The following is a 19,115-nucleotide window of genomic DNA, read 5'->3' on the forward strand; positions in this document are numbered from 1 at the left end:
TTTATGAAGCAGCAGTTTGCGTGTCGGATCATTCTGCATGGACATTTTCAAATGTTCAGGTGATTCATGTGTTAGGATGGTTTTGCCATTAGTAGAGTCAAATGATTTCTGCACATGTTTCTATTTTTGATACTGTGTAGATTTATAAAGCAGCAATTTGTGTATAAATGAAATGATGGAGACTTAGGATGATATTTTATTATGGAAGTGGATTAGGTTTCATTTTGATTTTAATTACGTACAGATTACCCAAGATTTAGGAGCGAGTTAACTTGAAAATGCCAAGTGAGACTTAATTCCTTCATTAAAATTCATGCCGACAACACTCAAAATTGGTTATACTGTTAAATTAGGTCAGAATTTCAATTTCATTTTGAAACCATACAATGCTGATAACACTTTGGAATTACTTTCTTTTGCAAATTAGAATGGGCTAGTCCAGTTGAAATGCATACACCTCGTGTGGAAGACACAACCTTTATCTTCCACACAGGGAGTGTGTATTTCAAATGGGGTTACCTGAATGGGTGACAATCCATTTGAAATCTACACCCCCTGTATGGGAGATTAAGGTTGTGTCTTTCTTAGGGTGTGTATGGAAATTTCGGGTGGAATAGCAGTGTTTGTACTGTTTGTAGCAAGAACTGAAAATGAATGCAGACTTCATGGTAGAAATATTGCATCTATTTTGTAGCTATTGACATCAAAATTCTTGCAAGATTTGAATTTTTTTGACAGTATTTGAAATTGACATGAGCATTTGTTTCATATTAGTACACACATGCCCATTGCCCAGTGGTACTGCATTAGGGAAAACTACAGGGAATATTACAGCTATGTGCCTAGCTTTATTGTCAAAAGATGTTTTGTGCATCAAATTAAGTACTTTAAGTAAAGAGGCTATTTTTGTGTTAAACACGTACTTCCTTTTCAAAATAGTCAATTGAATGTTGTATATGTTTATGCAATGTCTATTTTTGTCTAGTTGTCTTGTCTTTTGCAGTGTTTTTTTGTTTTTTTGTATGAACAAGATTTTGTACTTTGTTATATTATGGTGGTTGTACTTCTGTTGATAAGAAATGTGTAGTCATTTTTGCACACTATGTGTTAGGATTTTTTTTATATTTCCAATATGAGAAGACAAGAATATATCATGTTTATTATAAGTCCATTATTTACTGAAGTGATGTTTGAGAGGTACAGAAAGATGGTGTGTTCTTTTCGTTCAGTGTATTTTCATACAGTAGTTGAGGAAATATGGAAATTCAGCCATTTCTCAAATTTAAAACATTCTTCTTTTAAATGATACATTTCTCTTCAAAATCAAGTGTTGAGAAAAACTGTATTTGTAATCTGTAAAACTGTATTTGGAAGTAATCTTGCCTACATCAAGGTTTTCTTTTGTACTAGACATCTTTGACTGTAATCATGGTAATATCAATGAGTAGGGGATTTCCCTATATGAGTTAATTAACTTATTACTGTGAATCCTCCCTTAGTTTTGCATCCATTAGCATCTCAATACCTTAAAGCGATCCTAGTAGCAAGAAAACCAAAACCTTTGTGATAAGATAAATTTAAAATCACTATTAATGGAAAGAATATGCTTTGATAGTGAAGTTCAATCAAATCAAATTGGGTTTTTTGCATCCAGAATTTTTTGATTTTTTCTGGAAATTGTATAAGGGCTCATATTGAAATACCCTACCACGTTTTCACACAGAAAGAAGGCAGGATTCCCCTCGCTAAGCGACCGCCTCAGGAAAGCTCGGTCATAAAGCGGATGGATTATATGCATCAGTGATACACCCTGCCCAGGATTTTAACAAAAGAAGGCTAGCACAGGAAAGCTGCAGGATGGCGCACACCTTCCTGTGTAAGGGAATTTCAATATGAGCCTTAAGTTGCTTATTTTGTGGACTTTATGTCAGGTATGATATAACTTTATATAACAAGGGTATGATTTGTCTGGATTTTCCAGATGTTTTGTGGCCAAAATTTACGCAATGTTTCTGGATTTTTTAAAACTATTTTCCGGATATTTCAAAAGCTTTGAATCACACCGCTGATATAAAAAATGTATTTTTATTTTGCATGTTGTTGTTTTCACACTGGTGTAATTCACGAAAATAGAAGTCTCACAAATATATCAGCATATAGAGGACTCTAGATTGGAATGCAAAAGTTGCATAGATAAGGTGGAGGATACGGAATTCCTCAGGAATTTTAATTTTCTTTATACATTATCAGCCAAATTTATCCAGTTCTTATCTTGGAATTGAAACCAAAAGTACTACAAAAGATAGTAATATATAAATCAGCAGAAGGGTTAATGCACTTAATCAATTCTCATTGTTTCTATTTTATGATTAATCCCGCACTACTACTATTGTACTCATGAATATTTAAGATGAATGATTATAGTAACCTGTTTTGATATTTATGTTGGAAGTATACAGGAGTACTGTACTGATCCATGTGTAATAGTCACCTGTTTTTGAGATGATTGGAATTTTGAGGTTCAAAATTTGGACATTTTTTGACCAAAAAGGCATAAAAAACCCCTATTGCTCGCTACGCTCCCAAATAGGACTTTTTGGGTCAATAGAGGGGACTTTTTGGGATTAGCGATTTGGGGGTCTTCCCCCAGCCCCGCAGGTTACAGGATTGGGTGGGATCATGATTGGTTGGTTGTCCTTATAAACATGAAACCCATAAGTGATGAATTAAAATGTTTTATTTCAACATCACATCAAACAATATATATATACATACATGCAATAACTGTATTAGGGAGATGATTGGGCCATTCCAGTTGAAATCCATCACCCCTATGGAAGACATGACCTTAATCTTCTACACAGGAAGTGTGAATTTCAAATGGGGTTACCTGAATACACGACTCCATTTACAATCTACAACCCCTGTGTGAAATATTAAGGTCATATCTTCCATAGGGGGTGTATGGATTTCAACAGGAATAGTCCATTGCAAAGCTGTTAGTGCCAGATGTGTTCAAAATTAATATTAAATGATGAATTTTTTTAACAAATCACCTTTGCACCTACTGATTTCATTAATTCTTTTATCTTTTGTACCTAACAAGGTCAACAATAACACTTCTTGGTGGCATCATCCACTGATCATTACTTCTTGTACAAATATAATAATACAAAATTGGGACCGAAATATTAAGGTTTGGGCCCAAATTTAGTGGTGGTATCATAATTAGATCTTTCACAGCTTTGGGATAAAATATGGATTTTATACAAACATGAGACTATTACTCAGGTCTATATGGTATTTGTGGTGGATTTTTTAACAGAATGTTGTTAATCATGAATCATTTTAATCAATTATTTGAGTACAATGTGAATATTGTAACTTTAATTTGTGATAAGGTAAAAGTGAATTAGCATAACAAGGTTTAATGGGTTATGGGAGAATGCTCGGAAATGTAACATAGGTTCCACAATACTTGTTGTATTGACCATCTTTTGCATTCTTTTAATATAAACCCAGTGTTGCAACAAGAGAGCAGAGTTGCCAAACTTTCAATTCGGTAGCCCAATTTGTCAACTTTTGAAGATATTCCTTTTGACAATTTCCTGTCCCATAGAAACCAATGGTTCAGAAAAAAGGGCAACTTTTTCGATATTGGCTCTCACAACTTCAGGTAGTATCCTATCTCATATCCTGTCTCATAAAAAATTCGGTGCCTTTTCAATTATTTGCCCCACGATTTGGGCTGAAATAATTTGGCAACCCTGCAAGAGAGTTAAATGTCAAGAAAATAGTCATGTTGCATATAGGTACTTAAAAGAGCAGTGTGTTCTCACGGAAGTGGCTTGAGATTGGCAGTATATGTGTGTTATTTTAGATCTGAGTATTGCATTCATGCTATCTTTAGTAGATAGCAAAATTGCATGGTTTCATCAGAGAGATGTGAAACCTGTCAAGTACATGTGCAAGAAGATGATGCTATTGATAGATGGTGGAGTGGGAATACATTTATTTGTCTTGGTAAACATGGAAGCCCTGGAATGGAAGTGGGCTGTAAAATATCATGTTCCTGAAATTTTCAGAAATGTATTTATTGTATGAAAGTTATGTTGTGTGGTTGGTGAAGGAAGTAATAATGATAATGATAATAATAATTAAAATACATTACTGAGCACCAAAATCACCCAACCAATATCATTTCCGTCCATAAAATATATTTGTATTCAATAATTTGTAGGTTTGTGCACCTGCCTATTTTCATAGATTTATAGATACGTAATTTGATTGCACTTGAGGTAAAAAAATGTTGACTAAAATAGATTGGGAAAAATGTGTGTACTAGTGTCAGTAAATAATGGTCTATTTGTGATGCGACTAGGGATGATGAGTGGTATGTTGTTGAAATTTGGTTGAAAGAAGTACAGTACAATATTCCTAGTTCAGTAACAATAGGTTTGATTAATTCAGTAGAAATTTCAGTCAATTATAGGCTGATTGGCAAGTTTATTTGATGAAAGAAATGAATTTTGATTGATACAATGCGACAAATGACACATTTAGTTCAATCATGTCACTTAAAATCGACTGCTCCGTGTCAGAAGTAGGTAAGTGCAATAGCTGCCCTGTGAACATTTGGCAATTTACACACAGTATATTGTACTCATTTACACATGGCAGCTATTGTACTTACCCACTTCTTGCACTGAGCAGTCGAAATGTGTCAACTACAACCAATGTAGCAAGTTACTCTAATGTTAATTATAACATTAATGCACTTTTGCCATACATTACTGTGATGAGTCATGCAGCTATACTGTAACATATTTAAGTGACAGAACGCTAATTGAATTCTAGATTTCATCAAATTGTCAAGGTCATGACATGGTTTAATCGTAATATCCACTATATAGGTCTAATCATGTTATTTATGTGAAATAATAGCATTGACTGGCACATACATACATAATCTGTGAGAGGCTCTACTCGTCATATGTGGTGTGATCAAGCAAAATCAGTCTAAAGTCGAGCATATTAAATTTTCGATTTTTTACATGATTGTATAAAGCATTTGCAAAGCTACATTTTGCAGAAAACCCCATTGAAATTGAATATTTAGTTCCAAAGATATGAACAGTTGAAGTGTTTCCAAAACAATATGCAAGAAAAGAAATCGTTGTCTTTGTTTGGGTCTATCTGAAAATCAATATATCCGACCTCCGACTGATTTGCTTGATCATATCACATATAGGAATTGAATGTTAGACAACATCACAGCATGAAAAAGTGAGGAAGATCACTCCCACTTCTTCAAAAATGGTTGTGTACACAATCAATGATTATTAGGAGCCAAATTTATTTAGTTAAATCATGCTCTTGATTTTTTGATCAAATTCAAAGTTAACATGTATAATAAATATTGTTTAATTTGATCTGAAATTTAAAAATAAGTAGTACATTTCATGGCCGTTCAGTAGCCCTGGTACAATCTTTTCTAATTTTCAAGTTGTAACTTGTCATAAGTATTGTCACTGGTAATGCCATTATCTTTTTTTGGACACAACAAATATTGGTATAGAGTAATGCAATATAATATTTCTTTATTCCGTCCATCCACTATGTGCAATTGAGTGTGTTTCCTCTCGTATGTAATTACATGTGACTGTAAGGTGCTAGTGATTGGGCTATAAATGTATTGTGATCATTGAGTCGGAGGGAAAAAACAGGCAAAATCAATGACAAATTGGAAAATCATTAATTTTTATTTTTTTTTGGAAAGAAAAAAGTCAGCCTTTTAGGTTGTTTTGCTTGCAGAATTGTTTTGCAAAAATAGATAAAAGAGGATAAAAATAAACAAATCAACTTAGTTCTAGATTTTGAGATTTTAGGTATGAGTTGGTTAGCACTTCAGCAAATCTGCATGTACATCCATTAAAAGGTATTTTTTGCCCGTTACAATTTTGAAAAATAAAGAAATAGAAGGAAATTACGAAGTGATATAAAGCAGCATTTGAGCTTTTATGTAGGAGTAGTGCTCTTCAAGAAATCTGCTTATATATCCATTAAAGGCAGTCACTTTGGCATTTTGAATCCCTCAATGATCTTGATTATATAATGCATTGAATCCCTGTGAATAAAGCATAAAATCACTGGCATTAACTTACAGGCCATTTGGTGTGTTACCAAGTTTTCACACTGATGTTATGATATGACTTGAAGGGTGTTAAAAAATACTTGATGCAGTGATGATGACTGAACATTTGTATTTTATTTGCTGTAAATTTGCTATAATATTCCGTCCACTAACTCATCAGGACCAAAATTTATTTGAAAATTTTCTAAATTTTATGTATTTTGTAACATTGTAAATAAAATGTCTTCAACAGAATTGATGTCTACTTTGAGTTATTGTTTATTATGTGTGTTTAAATATTCTAAATATTCTGTCCCACAGGAAAAATCATCATTCTCTTTCATGGATTATCGTACCGAGGCCATTTATGTTACAAGCTGAAACCCTTGTCATAACAAGGCTTTTTATATAACACAGTTAAACTTCACCAAAGGGAGATTGTTGCAACCTTTCCTCTCTGAATTTGTCATATATAACTACCTTTTCTGTTATATGTGACGTGTCATGTCAAAAGCAGACACTTTTGGGCAGGATCGTAAATGGAGAAATAGCCAAAAATCTGCCCAGGGGCAATTTTTTCACAATTTGTGTTTGTTGTGAATTTGTGATGTTATCAATGTTTAAAATATTGTCTGATAGTTTCAGACCGGAATATAACTGCCATCTTGTATTTTTTGAGCCATTTTTCAAGGAAATTCCTATTCTCAACATTGGCAATAATATTTTTAAAGGCCGATATCTCAATTTCCAATCTTATAATACCATAACTTATGAACTCAATATCTTCGCTTAGGAATGTCCGATTTCATAGGGGAAAACAGCGTTGTGGAGCAAAATATCTCTATATTTAAGATATGTAAAAACCTCAAAATTGATAACCTGCCCAAAAGTGTCTGCTTTTGACATGACACATCACATTTGTTACCAGTGCATATAATGTGGGTCTATATCAAGGGATTCCCCAAATAAGTACAAACATTCCCCATATAATGTGAGTGAACCCTCACACAAGATGGGGAAATCCCAGTATACACTAAGAGTAAGGCTTAAAATTCCTACAATGCTATTTTCCAACCCCCCTGTTTATTGGATAAACAAATCCCACTTTTTTGCTTCTGCTATGGACACCCAACACAATACGTTTAAATCAATAACTTATGCTATAACAGTAACGTGTCCATGAATGGCTTCAATTTGGGCCTTATTAACCCATTTTCGGATTTTTCAAACTACAATTGTACACAATAACAGTACCAAAATGGTTCACCAAATGGTTTCAATGGGGCCTTCATTTTACAAAGGTTTCTCACTTCTCAGGAAGGGGGGACATCCCCCTCAGACACCCCCTGCATTGTGCAAGTGTGACGTGATGGCAGCGTAGCAGCCATTCCTTACATTTTCTACATCCGCTACCGACTGCCCCCCCTCCCCACTTTCAAGATCGTTTCAATACTTCTGGTCAGCAGCCTCGAAATGAGCATATGTGACCATCCACCACAACTGAGCCCGGATGTTGCCAGTGCCACTATTGAGATATGCTCCATTGAACTTAGCAATAAACAATAGGAAACAAAGGATTTATTGATTGTTTTATTGATTTTCACTACTTAAATGTCAAGTACTATAGACATGATATACATCATTTTAAAGCTAATTTCAAGCAGAATATTTTGGTTGAATATCTCAAAAATGATGATTGGCGACTTCAGGGCTCAGTTGTGCTGGATGGTCACATATGACATGATCATGGGGAATGAGTCGCATGTCGACCCTGATCGAAAATGAGTTTTACATATGTTTTAGAGCTTTCAGAAACTGAAACCCCATGTTGATACGACTTTTCTTTGCAAATTTATCAATCGCAGAAAACAATATAAAACAGAATTTAAACATATTCTTTGCCAATATCTCAAAATCAATATTAGCGACTTCCGACTCATTTCCCTTGATCGTGTCACAAATGTGAAAACCCAATGGGGGTTGCATCCTCTTTATGTGATGAGCAATTTAAAAGCAAGTTAAAAGCAAATTAATTTCATCAGGAATAGAATTCAAGGTGCATTTTGTGCATTGATGACAAAACCTTGTTTCCAAAATTTTAGTTTATTCCAATTTTGTGTTTATGAGGTATGCATAATTACATAAATTTAAATTTAAATTTGAGAATTTTGTTTACGTAAAAATACGCCGTACATGCGTAGCAGTTCTGTCTGTCGCATTTCGTCAAATAATTGGCCCTCATTTTCCGGTTGCTGCATGGACTTTGACTGTTTGGACTTTGTACCTCTTTATTCCATGAGGGCAACAGTCCAAAACACAGAGTGCCTATACTTTGATCAGCAGGTAATCGGCGGAAATTGTTCGGCTTTTACCACTATGCCAAAAAGTAGACCCATGCTAAGAGTGATATAGTTGACCTGTCTGGTCAACATTGTGCGTATTAAAGAAAGTAGATAAAGTATAGGACTTCAATTAATAATTTGGGGTGCTTCTGGCGAGATGTCACAAGACAATTTTCGAAATGAAATATATTGATATTAATCCGTGATGTTGTAAAGCCCGTCAATTACAAGCTGATCAAACTATATGCGAGTCATTCAATTCCTGTACCCAGGCAAAGTGAGATGATGAAATCAAAAGTTGTTTAAGAAGCCGAAAAGTGAAAAATATAGCATAGGCCAACTTTCGATTTGCAAGTATTATTTTCGAGTGAATGCGGGAGTGAAATAACAAGAGGTCAGTGCTGTAAATACTATGCAACCTGCATTGTTCAATTAACTTTCTCTGTGCTTTAATAACATCAAGTAAAATAAATTAGAATGATTGTTATTGCCTGCTCTTTCATTGTTTGTTTTTTGTTGGTTTTGTGTAGTGTAGGTCATTTTATATTACACAGCAAAGTATGTGTGCATATTTCACTGGTTGAGAATTTACAGCTATTTTACATATTTTCAATATTCTGTGAAGTTGATCAATTGAGTGTGGATGGCGCTAATGAATTACAGCTATTTGGCAAGTCAATACACCCCCTGTGGAAGACATTTCATTAAAAATCTCCCACACACGGGGTGTAGATTTCTATGGAGTCACCAACTCAGGTAACACTAACCTGACAGTTTTGTATGTCTTGAATGATACTTCTTCAGAGTGATTGGTATCCCATCATCCACTTTGCTGGTGGTAACACAGCTCCATCCCCAGGGGGTGTGGTCTTGAGGAGAGGGTCATACACGCGGCTTAAATGGTAGGCCCCCTCGTCTCTGTTCACGACGGCATGACCTCTCTTGCAAATCCAAATTGATTCTCTGATGAAGAGAGTATAGAACCATATAATCAACTGGCCCGATACAAAAGTATTACAGAAGGAGTGTGATGCGCGCACTCGCTTCATCAGAGCATTAATTTGGATTCGCAAGAGAGGATACCAATCACTCTGAAGAAATGAGGTTTTTGTACAATAACTCCATAACGATAGGTCGTAGATAGCACAAACTATACATTATTTTAATCCTTGTGATCAGTCATGTATTTTGGTATACATGCTAATTGTTTTAATGCATGCTGATCCTCACTACTACAAATAAAATTACTTTATCACAACAAAGACTTCTTTCTTTCCTTTTTTTTATTGATATGTCCATATTTTATTAGGCCATAATATGTATTACAGCATTCATCCTATGACATTAAAACAACAATATCATTATATACAATCACCCCATCAAGGAATGCAAAACATAAGTTATGTAAGTAGCAAATATACAATGCTTTACTGTACACTGCTTTAACAGATAACTCTCATAGTTTCTGTTCATACCAAGTATAACATCAAAAACCAATGATATTGGGCAAGTGGCAAGCTCATTGCATACTTAATGAGAAGCTCTTGCCTATCTTTATCTGCCTTGATTGATCCAACCAATGGACCAACACATTTTTTCTATCTATACATTTACAAAGATTTTGAATACAAATGGCCTGTTAAACTTATATTTGTTTCATTGACTGATCAAAAAATAAAAAATAAAAAACTACATGGATGACAGAGTCATGAAAAAATAAAATGTTGACAAATTCTATGCATGCATAATAATATTCATAATGGAGTCACAAATTGTTCACACTCACAAGTGCACTTATACTGTGGATACTCTTAGTGTTAAGAAACAAATCATAACACACATAAAAAATGGTATTAATTTTTATTAATTTTGCAGATAATAACCTTTCCTATGAAATAAGTCTCACACATTATTGCACTATACAATGCAAACTCTTGACCATTGAATAACATTTAGGAAAACAGGTCTAACACACTATAGTCAAATGCAGCAAACCTTTGACGAGCGCGACTACCGTGATGTTGCAAATTCGGCGCTAACAACGCGTACGGCGCAGTTCATTCATAAATTTCCACTCAGCAACAATATATCGCCTTAGCAGCCAATCAGAGACAAGTCGCGTAACGCAGTAAATACGCCGATGTATCCTTACAATACGCGCTCGTCAAAGGTTTACTGCATTTTAGTATAATATCACATGGTACTAACTAGCATACTTTGTTAAGTTCACAATTGTGGTAACTTATTTTCTATTTTGTTACAGTGCATACCAATTAAAAGAGGCATTTCATGATCCACAGCATCATCCCCCCACTTTTTTTCCAAAAAAAGTTGAGATTTTTATACCACTGGAATCCTCTGGCTACATTATGTTTATGTACCAAACATTTCTTGCAGATTAATTCGTTTAGTAAAAATATCGTCAAATTTGAATTTCGTTCTGGTACACCAGAACAAAATTACAACAGTGGCCTATGGAGCAGTGTAATAACATAATCATGCATAACTCGCAAATGCAAAATCGGAATCAACTGATATTTTGGGAATAAGCTTTTTTTGTAGATATACTACTGAAAAATATCATAAAAAGAGGATGCTAGAATCACAAAATCCTCCTTTATGTTCCAACTAGTGCTCTTGTGGATTCACAAAAGCATGCGTCAATCAAAAGCATGCCTCAATCTATAAAAAAAAATCTGCACCCAACTACCTATACCCCATTCTATATCAATCAATGATGTAAAAAGTCTCACTTGATTATGAAATGAACAAAGTATAGCAAGGTACTATAACAATCAAGCAACTATAAAGAGGACGGCTGTTTCAGCCTTCCCTTAAATTACAAGGGTTTCTTCTTTCTTTTTTTTAAAAACAGTTGGCTGAAAAACAGCTCATAAATTATATCTCAGAAGTTTGTCTCTGAATTACATGGTGAATTATCAAAATTAATGTCAACTAAAATAAGATATGAATCAAGTAACTTGTCAACTTTTTTTGGATACCGATACACAAGAGTGTGTGGGCGACACATCAATGCCATTTCTGTGCGCTTTGTCTTACGCACATTTTGACAATCCAATCAGTAACTATTCCTGTCAATTCCAACCTTCGATTCTAAATATTATGGTTACTCTTACTTCATTAATCTGATATTCTTCAATATTATCTCCAAATAAGATAACAAGGTGGTGATTATTGCTTGATAGGAATATTTCATTCTTAAACTTGTAAACACAAACATAGATAACAAGATGAATATCAAAACGTCGGAATCGTAACAAGGGCTCAGAAACACAAGGCCCCATCTCCCATTTTTTCTTCGAAAACAAGATTTTAGTATCAAAATTTTCAGATGGAAATTCTCGTTCCAGCAACACAACACTCACCACTATAACAGTATCAACATTTTAAGGCAGTATATTTACTTTGTCATGTGGTTACATGGTATACCAAAATCTTAAAGCACCTTTTTCTCGAAATGGTTACACCATACGTCTTGTGTTTCCGAGCCTTTGGTAAGTACAAAATTGACAGGAGATTAATGGACAGTTCAAAACACATCTAAATGACAAAAACAGGATCTACTCGGACAATTCCGATTCATATATTTCACTGACATACCAAATAAATCCAAAGGTATTTTGATATTTAATTCAACATTAGTATTACTATATAATCTGGGCTTTAAAATAATTTCTACATTGACCCATTACCTTCTTCTACCACAACAAATTGAATAACTTTGTATTCACCACATGTTTTGTAATGTTTGAATGGTTTTAGTGTAAACTTGTCCAGTCATAAAAACCTCCTCTGTTAACAAAGAAATATATTGAGCTATTACAGTTCAAATCCATATATACCCCCTATTAGCCATGTATGGCGGAAACAATTGGATGGCGCTGCACGAAATGGGTAAATGCTTTTGAATTTGGCGGGTTTTACCCATATTGAATACTGCCCTCCTATTGTGTACGCCATGCCTCGAAAAGGCTAATGGAAGACATGGCCTTAATTTTCCACACAGGGAGTGTGAATTTCAAATGGGGTTACCTGAATGAGCGATTCCATTTGAAATCTATACCCCTTGTGTGTGAGATTAAGGTCACGTTTTCAGTAGCTGGAATAGCTTATTGTAACCTTGTGGAACATGGACAAGTGATCACCTCAACACTTGCTAAACATTTCACGATGGACAATACATAATACTCATGATGTTTGAAAGAATATATGCAAGTTGTGAATAAAAAACTTGACCATGCTAGTGCATTTGACTCAGAGAGCACTTCAAATGCACCATTTATTCCATCATGTGTTCTGTATAGCGATGCCATCATACACAGACAATTCTTTTTTTTATATTATTAATCACCTTTCTTCTTGAATTGAATGTGTAAAACGTTTGGTGTGTAAAGCTGTAAGGTTTGTTATCCTGTCAAAATAGAAATCTATTTTCCTGGCAAACTGACTGGAAATCCCTTTTAACTCTGTCCTTAAATGGGTGTTATTCTGTGTATTTCATAACACAAGCCACAGTATGTCAAATGTTTGTGGCGTCATTCTTTGCCAGATATTTCCAATATCTTTAAGAACTCCTAACCAATATTCTTCAATGGATGGTGTGTTTTTTGTATCTCTGTGTTGAAGGCTTACCAAAAAATCAATAAATATTCAATCAAACAGGGAGGTCACGCATACACACTATGTTCAACTTCACATTCTAACATTCATTGAGGTACATTATTACATAGAACAGTAGAAGGCAGCAAAATATTATTTCCACGGTGCACAGGACTAAAATTAATAAAACAAATTGTAATATTGCATTAAACCCCTGCAGTTTGATCTTGTTAAATGTGAGTATCTTACCTTGAATCATGGCAAGGTAACCTATGCTGCAATAATCTCTGAATATTGATTTCAATAATGATTTTTTTATACGTAAGCTTTTACAAAAACTTTTTGTGTGCAAAATAATGGATGAAAAATATCTTAAGCCTGATCCACAGCAAACCAGATCCACAAACAAAATCAGTAAAGCTAGAAATAAATTAAACAAGCACTAGGATCCACAACATACTCATCTATACAGTTCTTTAACCCCAATACATTTGCACATTCATTGAATGACCTTTGAAAATTTGGGTACAAAAACTCATACTCTGAAACTTGAGGTCAAATTTTGCACTATGATTGTTTAATTGAGGTTATTGAACTATGTCATTGGGATGAGGCCATTGTGGTCCATAGTGAAGGTAATTTATATTTTGAGCAATACTTGCAATTTGGTCTGGGACACGCAACAAAATAATATAATAAATGTTAGGTATTAGCCACTTTTCTTTAGCCATTTAGAAAAATGGCTAATGGTAGCCATTAGAATAAGCATGCACAGAGCCAAACTTGCAGATGTTTTGTGCACTTTGGAGACAACACTTATTTGGTTTACTGATTTTGTCCTACATTTGGTTTGCTATGATTTCTTTGCTTTTTTTGCGGCTTGATTATTTGTTTTCACAATTTCTCTTTGTTCTCTATATGCTTTTCATCAAATCGGAACATCATTCTTAATCTTTCACCTTCTATATTATGTTATACATTATCCTTTTTCATGATTGCTTGATCCTTTGTACTATTTGTTCCTTTTTTGTTGGATGCACCATTAGGTGACAAACAAAAAATCCCTATTCTTTGGGCCTGACAGACACAGAATTTGCATTTTGGGCATTTCTTTAGCTATTACAAAGTCTTTTTTTTTGGCTGAAATGGATAGGATTTTGACCACATATTTGTTTCTTTTTAAAAATTAAGAACATTTCAAAAGATGTTTGTAAAAACAAATCAGATTTTCCCTCAATTTTTCAAGCTTATGGTGACAGTTTGGGGTCATTTGGCCTCTTCTATTATTTTTGTTTGTGTAAATTACAAAAATCCTGACTGACTGACCCTACTTGGCAAGTCTGTCCGTCCGCCCATAGAACAGCATATTTTTTGTCACCCTATCTACTTCATGATAATACATCAAATCAAGCATTAGTTGTACTACTATCCTGTGAGCCCTGATCAGCTTCAGCTTGTTTTTGATTCAGTAACTCTGCACTGGAAACAGCAGGCTGAGATTGATTATATTGTCCTTGGCCCTGCATTTGTCCATTTTGACCCTGATTTTGTCCTCCGTGTCCCATTGGATATTGTCCCTGTGGCATTTGTCCTTGTCCCTGCATCTGTCCACCCATTCCTGGGTACATCCCTCCCTGATACTGACCCCCTTGATTTTGCATCTGTTGACCAGTACCACTTGGAGGAGCACCCCCGGGGTTGAACATCATGGGAGGGAACCCAAATGGCATAAAACCTGGTTGCATCATTGTCCCAGGTGGCATTGGCAACTGGTAATTAATCACTATGGGTGGCTGTTGTTGTTGAGAGTTTCCTGCTGTTGACATTGGGACCATTCCTGGAAAGTATGGCATTCCGTAAGATGATGCGGCGGTGGGTTGCTGCATTGTAGTGTTTGTAGTTGTTGACATGTCGGGGTTACTTGTGGTAGGTGGATTCGATGCTGCTTGATTGGTGGATGTCGTTGTTGCTGTAGATGCTGCTATTGACATTGATGACAGTGTTGAATCCTGTGAATCGGATTCGGTAACGCCAGGCAGATGCATATGGCTCATTTGGTTCGATAAACCAGGAGCCGGAACAACCGATGACTCTGAGTTTGTAGTACTTGGGCTAGAAGAAGCTGGATTATTAACATCGGAGGGTGGAGAATTTGATTGTCGACTCTGACTCCCAAAAGGTCCTAATGGTAATGTTGATGCTAACGGCACACTTTGTATGCCAGGACTAACAGTACAAGTAGCTGGTTTAGAAAACCCTGATGAGCTACTGCCACCTGGCCTTCCAAAGCCCTGTCCCTGACCTGGCTTTCTAGGGCTCTTATGGGGGCTCTTGAAGGGATCAAAGAAATCACTATCAACATCCGAGTCTGATGACAAGCTAATCTGATCTAAAGAACCATGTACTGGCACTTTCTCTGACAGCAAATCAGCTAGCTGATGACGTGATTCACCTCCACTGGATGATAATGATGCGCCATCTCCTGACTGGGTGGTTAGAGTGCTTGATGGAAACTGAGATGTGGAGAATGTCGGTGGTCCAAGAGGAAGGCCACCTGATGTGGTTGAAGAAGCTGATGAGTTTGAGGCCTGCTGCTGGGCACCACGCACGGCCAATATGCGACCATCAGATGTGCGCAGGTAAACACCTTTTTGAGTTTTGATGAATGTCACCTGCTCTCCAGCTCTGATGAGAGGGTTGGAATTGGTCGGTGTGTTAGTACCAGGCAGGGTGATATCTGAAACAATAAATAAAAACATGCAAAACTTCATTAAAACAGCATATTATGAGCAAAAACAGAGCATCTATTTCAATCTATTGCTGGAGTAGGTGTTAATTAGACTGATGCCCTCAGTAATCAATGTTCTGTGTTTGATAACTGAGAAAAATATTATATGAGCCACATCCATATCAAAAGGATGGACTTGTCGGCTGCTACATGTGTCTCATTTTACACACAAGCTAGGAATATTAAATACCAGACTCATCTCCAGTGGAAGTCACTTCAAATCACCCCAAGTCAAATGGTTTAGGAATACAGAGAACATTCCTTAACCATGTGACTTGGGGATGATTGGAAGTGACCTCCACTTGAGAAGTATTTATTCCTAGCTATTATGTTAAATGAGACACGTGCAGCAGCCGCCAAGTGCATCGTTTTGATATGGATATACATTATGTGACACGATCAAGGGAAATGAGTCGGATATCACTAATATTGATTTTGAGATATTGGCAAAGTTGATTGTGTGTGATTGGAGGATGGCACCTGAAAGGGGACACAAGTATTTCTCCACATTATGTATATTTGATACATTTATTTTTAGGTGTTGTTTTCGTTTTTCAGCGATTGATAAATTGATATAACTTCGCAAAGGAAAGTTGTATCAACATGGGTTTTCAGTTCTTGAAAGCTCTAAGTGTCCTCTTTAGAAACATATGTAAAACTCATTTTTGACCAGGGTCGACATGTGACTCATTCCTCTTGATCATGTCACATATGTTAATTTTCTGTCAACCCCTTTAATGGAGACAGTCATATAACACAGTACAATTACGATGCAACATCTAAAATGTGAGTAAATTATTGACTTGTAAAACATAATTTACCAATAGTATAGTATAATAATGTATAACTACAAATAATGAACTTCCACTCCCATCTATGCAACTGACAGCTTGCCATTTACAATTACTTCCTTCCATAGTAGTAAGGCACGTTAGAGCATATTCTGATATTGTACCCAACTGGAAATAATCAACTTGTCTGTCAAGTGTTGTAGCAAATAATAGCTCAAGTGACAAATGAAGAAACATTACATTGTTGTAGTATAAAAAGAAAGGTGTAGTTTTCATCAGTTTCTAACAAACTCAATTTCCTATAGATTACATCATTTTATTTTGGACAGATCAAACAAAGAGGAGTATTGATTTGATTTGTATTGAGAGAATAATTACAATATACTATTTTTCTTTTTTTGAACCTTTTCATATTTGACAGAACCTGACGACCGGAAAACTGAGGTAACTGATACATCTTACGATGCGATTGAAGAGAGGATGCAAAAGCATGTAAACATTGTGTGTTTGTGGGGTGTGTGAAGGTGATTGGGTGTGGGGAGAGGTGCATGGGTGTGTGATGTCTCGGTCAAGAGAAGACACAATAGATTTGTAATTACGTAAATGAGGACACACACATTGGGGATGTCCTCATTTGAGAGCCAACACATATACTGGTGCATGTATTATGTTTGCATGCATCTTATTTTCAGTGTTACATGCTAGTGCTGGTATACAATATTAACGTGGGCGTTTTATTTTGAGAGTGGAAATTTGTTTCTTCTTTCATCATACCATGTCTCGAATCAATGATGAATTTACATTTAACACCAGCATTAAACACAATGATTGCAAATATATAAAGTTCACACTTTTTAAACAAATTATAAGAAGTAATAAATATATTTATCATTTTTATAGCAAAGATTCTCTAAAAATACCACACACACATACACCCACACAGGGCTTTGACATTCACTTATTATATACACATGAAATGAATGCTATTAACTTAAGTTCTTTGAACATTTCATTAGCATTGCTCATGAAATGTTCAAAGTACTTAAGTGGAATTTATACTAGATCGCTGAGTGATTGCGATGCAATTGCAATTGCCGAATTTTGCACTGCGATTGCAGACGACAATTAAAATATTCAAAAGGCCAAAAATTGAATTTTTAGAACATCCACTGCTGTCAATAGTTATTGTTTTGAATGAATTCATCTTTGAAAGTTGATGATCAGATAAATTAATTAGCAAAATAATAGATCTATTTGGTAGGAAATGATTGGTTGATACATTCATGTGACAAGCAACATCGCTCGAGAGTTGAGATTTTTTTCAAACTCCAAAAGCAACATCGTTTTCGCTAAAGTTATGGGTATTGCTTGACAGGCTAAAAACGGAAGTAAACACAGAGCATGTGTGAGAATCGCTTTTCTTCGAAAGTGATCGAGTATAAATTCAGCACAAAAAATGTTGCATTTCAGAATTAATTCCCAAAATACTATCAGCATGTCATATACTCGTAGTACGTTTCAGTCATATAAAATGTTTCATCTATTATTATAAACCTGTGATTTGTTTATTGTATAGTGGTTCACAGACAAGTGATTTTATATAAATTTAGCTTTAAGGTTATGCTTCACTTCAGATTTACTTCCCAAAATACGATCAGCAGGATATTCTTAGTTCAAAGAATCATTCCTATCAAATGTTTAATCTATTATTATATGACAGACAAGTAATTTTGTATTCTAGCTTACCTGTTGTTGCTGTTATCTTCTGCACAGTGACTCCTGCACTTCTTAACTCTAATAAGCGTTGCTGCATGTTGTTCATAGGGGTCTTGGGTACAGGTGTAGATTGTATGGGTCGTACATTGGCTACCGGTCTGTTAGCTGTATAACGACTCCTGATAGATAACAAATGGAAGAGACCAAGCATAGTTTGTTAGATCAACTTGCTGTTGTCCACTGAAGAAAACTTTCTGTCCTTGTTTCAAAATATTCACCGTATTTCGCTATCCATTAATCCCATCTACTGTACCGACTTAAAAATAAAACCCCACACCCTATTTTGGTAAAAAGCATCGTAATTATACTGATGATGATTGCATCAAACTTCCACGGCAATTTTAATTGGACCAAAATCCTGTCAATTTTGTTTTAAAATTGTCTAAATGCAGATTACCATGAAGAAAAAACAACAGAAATGTCACTTCAGGAAGATACAGTTGATTTACTTTTTCAGAACATAGTATGGATGAATTAGTAAATTTATCATTGAACTTGAGCATTACATAAGTTATCACATGTACACAAACAAACACCAACTTCAAGTCAAAGTTTACCTGGTACATGGCAAAATATTTTGCCCTCCATGAATGACACATAAACAGGGCAGAGTAGGTACTCTTTGGGTCTAATCTCTTTGAGCGAATCGTAATCTTCAAGTCTAT

General features: G+C 35.2%; 1 protein-coding gene across 1 annotated transcript in view; it reads right to left on the reverse strand.

Moving 5' to 3' along the window:
• Nucleotides 1-11,442: 11,442 nt before the first annotated feature.
• The window catches only part of LOC140147342 (helicase ARIP4-like), a 30,179-nt gene continuing 22,506 nt past the window's right edge, over nt 11,443-19,115 (reverse strand). The window contains 2 exon segments of the mRNA XM_072169120.1: nt 11,443-15,832; nt 18,421-18,569. Of these exon segments, the coding sequence (XP_072025221.1) occupies nt 14,502-15,832; nt 18,421-18,569 (1,480 nt within the window). The 3' untranslated portion in view covers nt 11,443-14,501.

The sequence above is a fragment of the Amphiura filiformis genome, chromosome 3 (genome assembly GCF_039555335.1).
Source record: "Amphiura filiformis chromosome 3, Afil_fr2py, whole genome shotgun sequence".
In the NCBI taxonomy this organism is placed as follows: Eukaryota; Metazoa; Echinodermata; class Ophiuroidea; order Amphilepidida; family Amphiuridae; genus Amphiura; species Amphiura filiformis.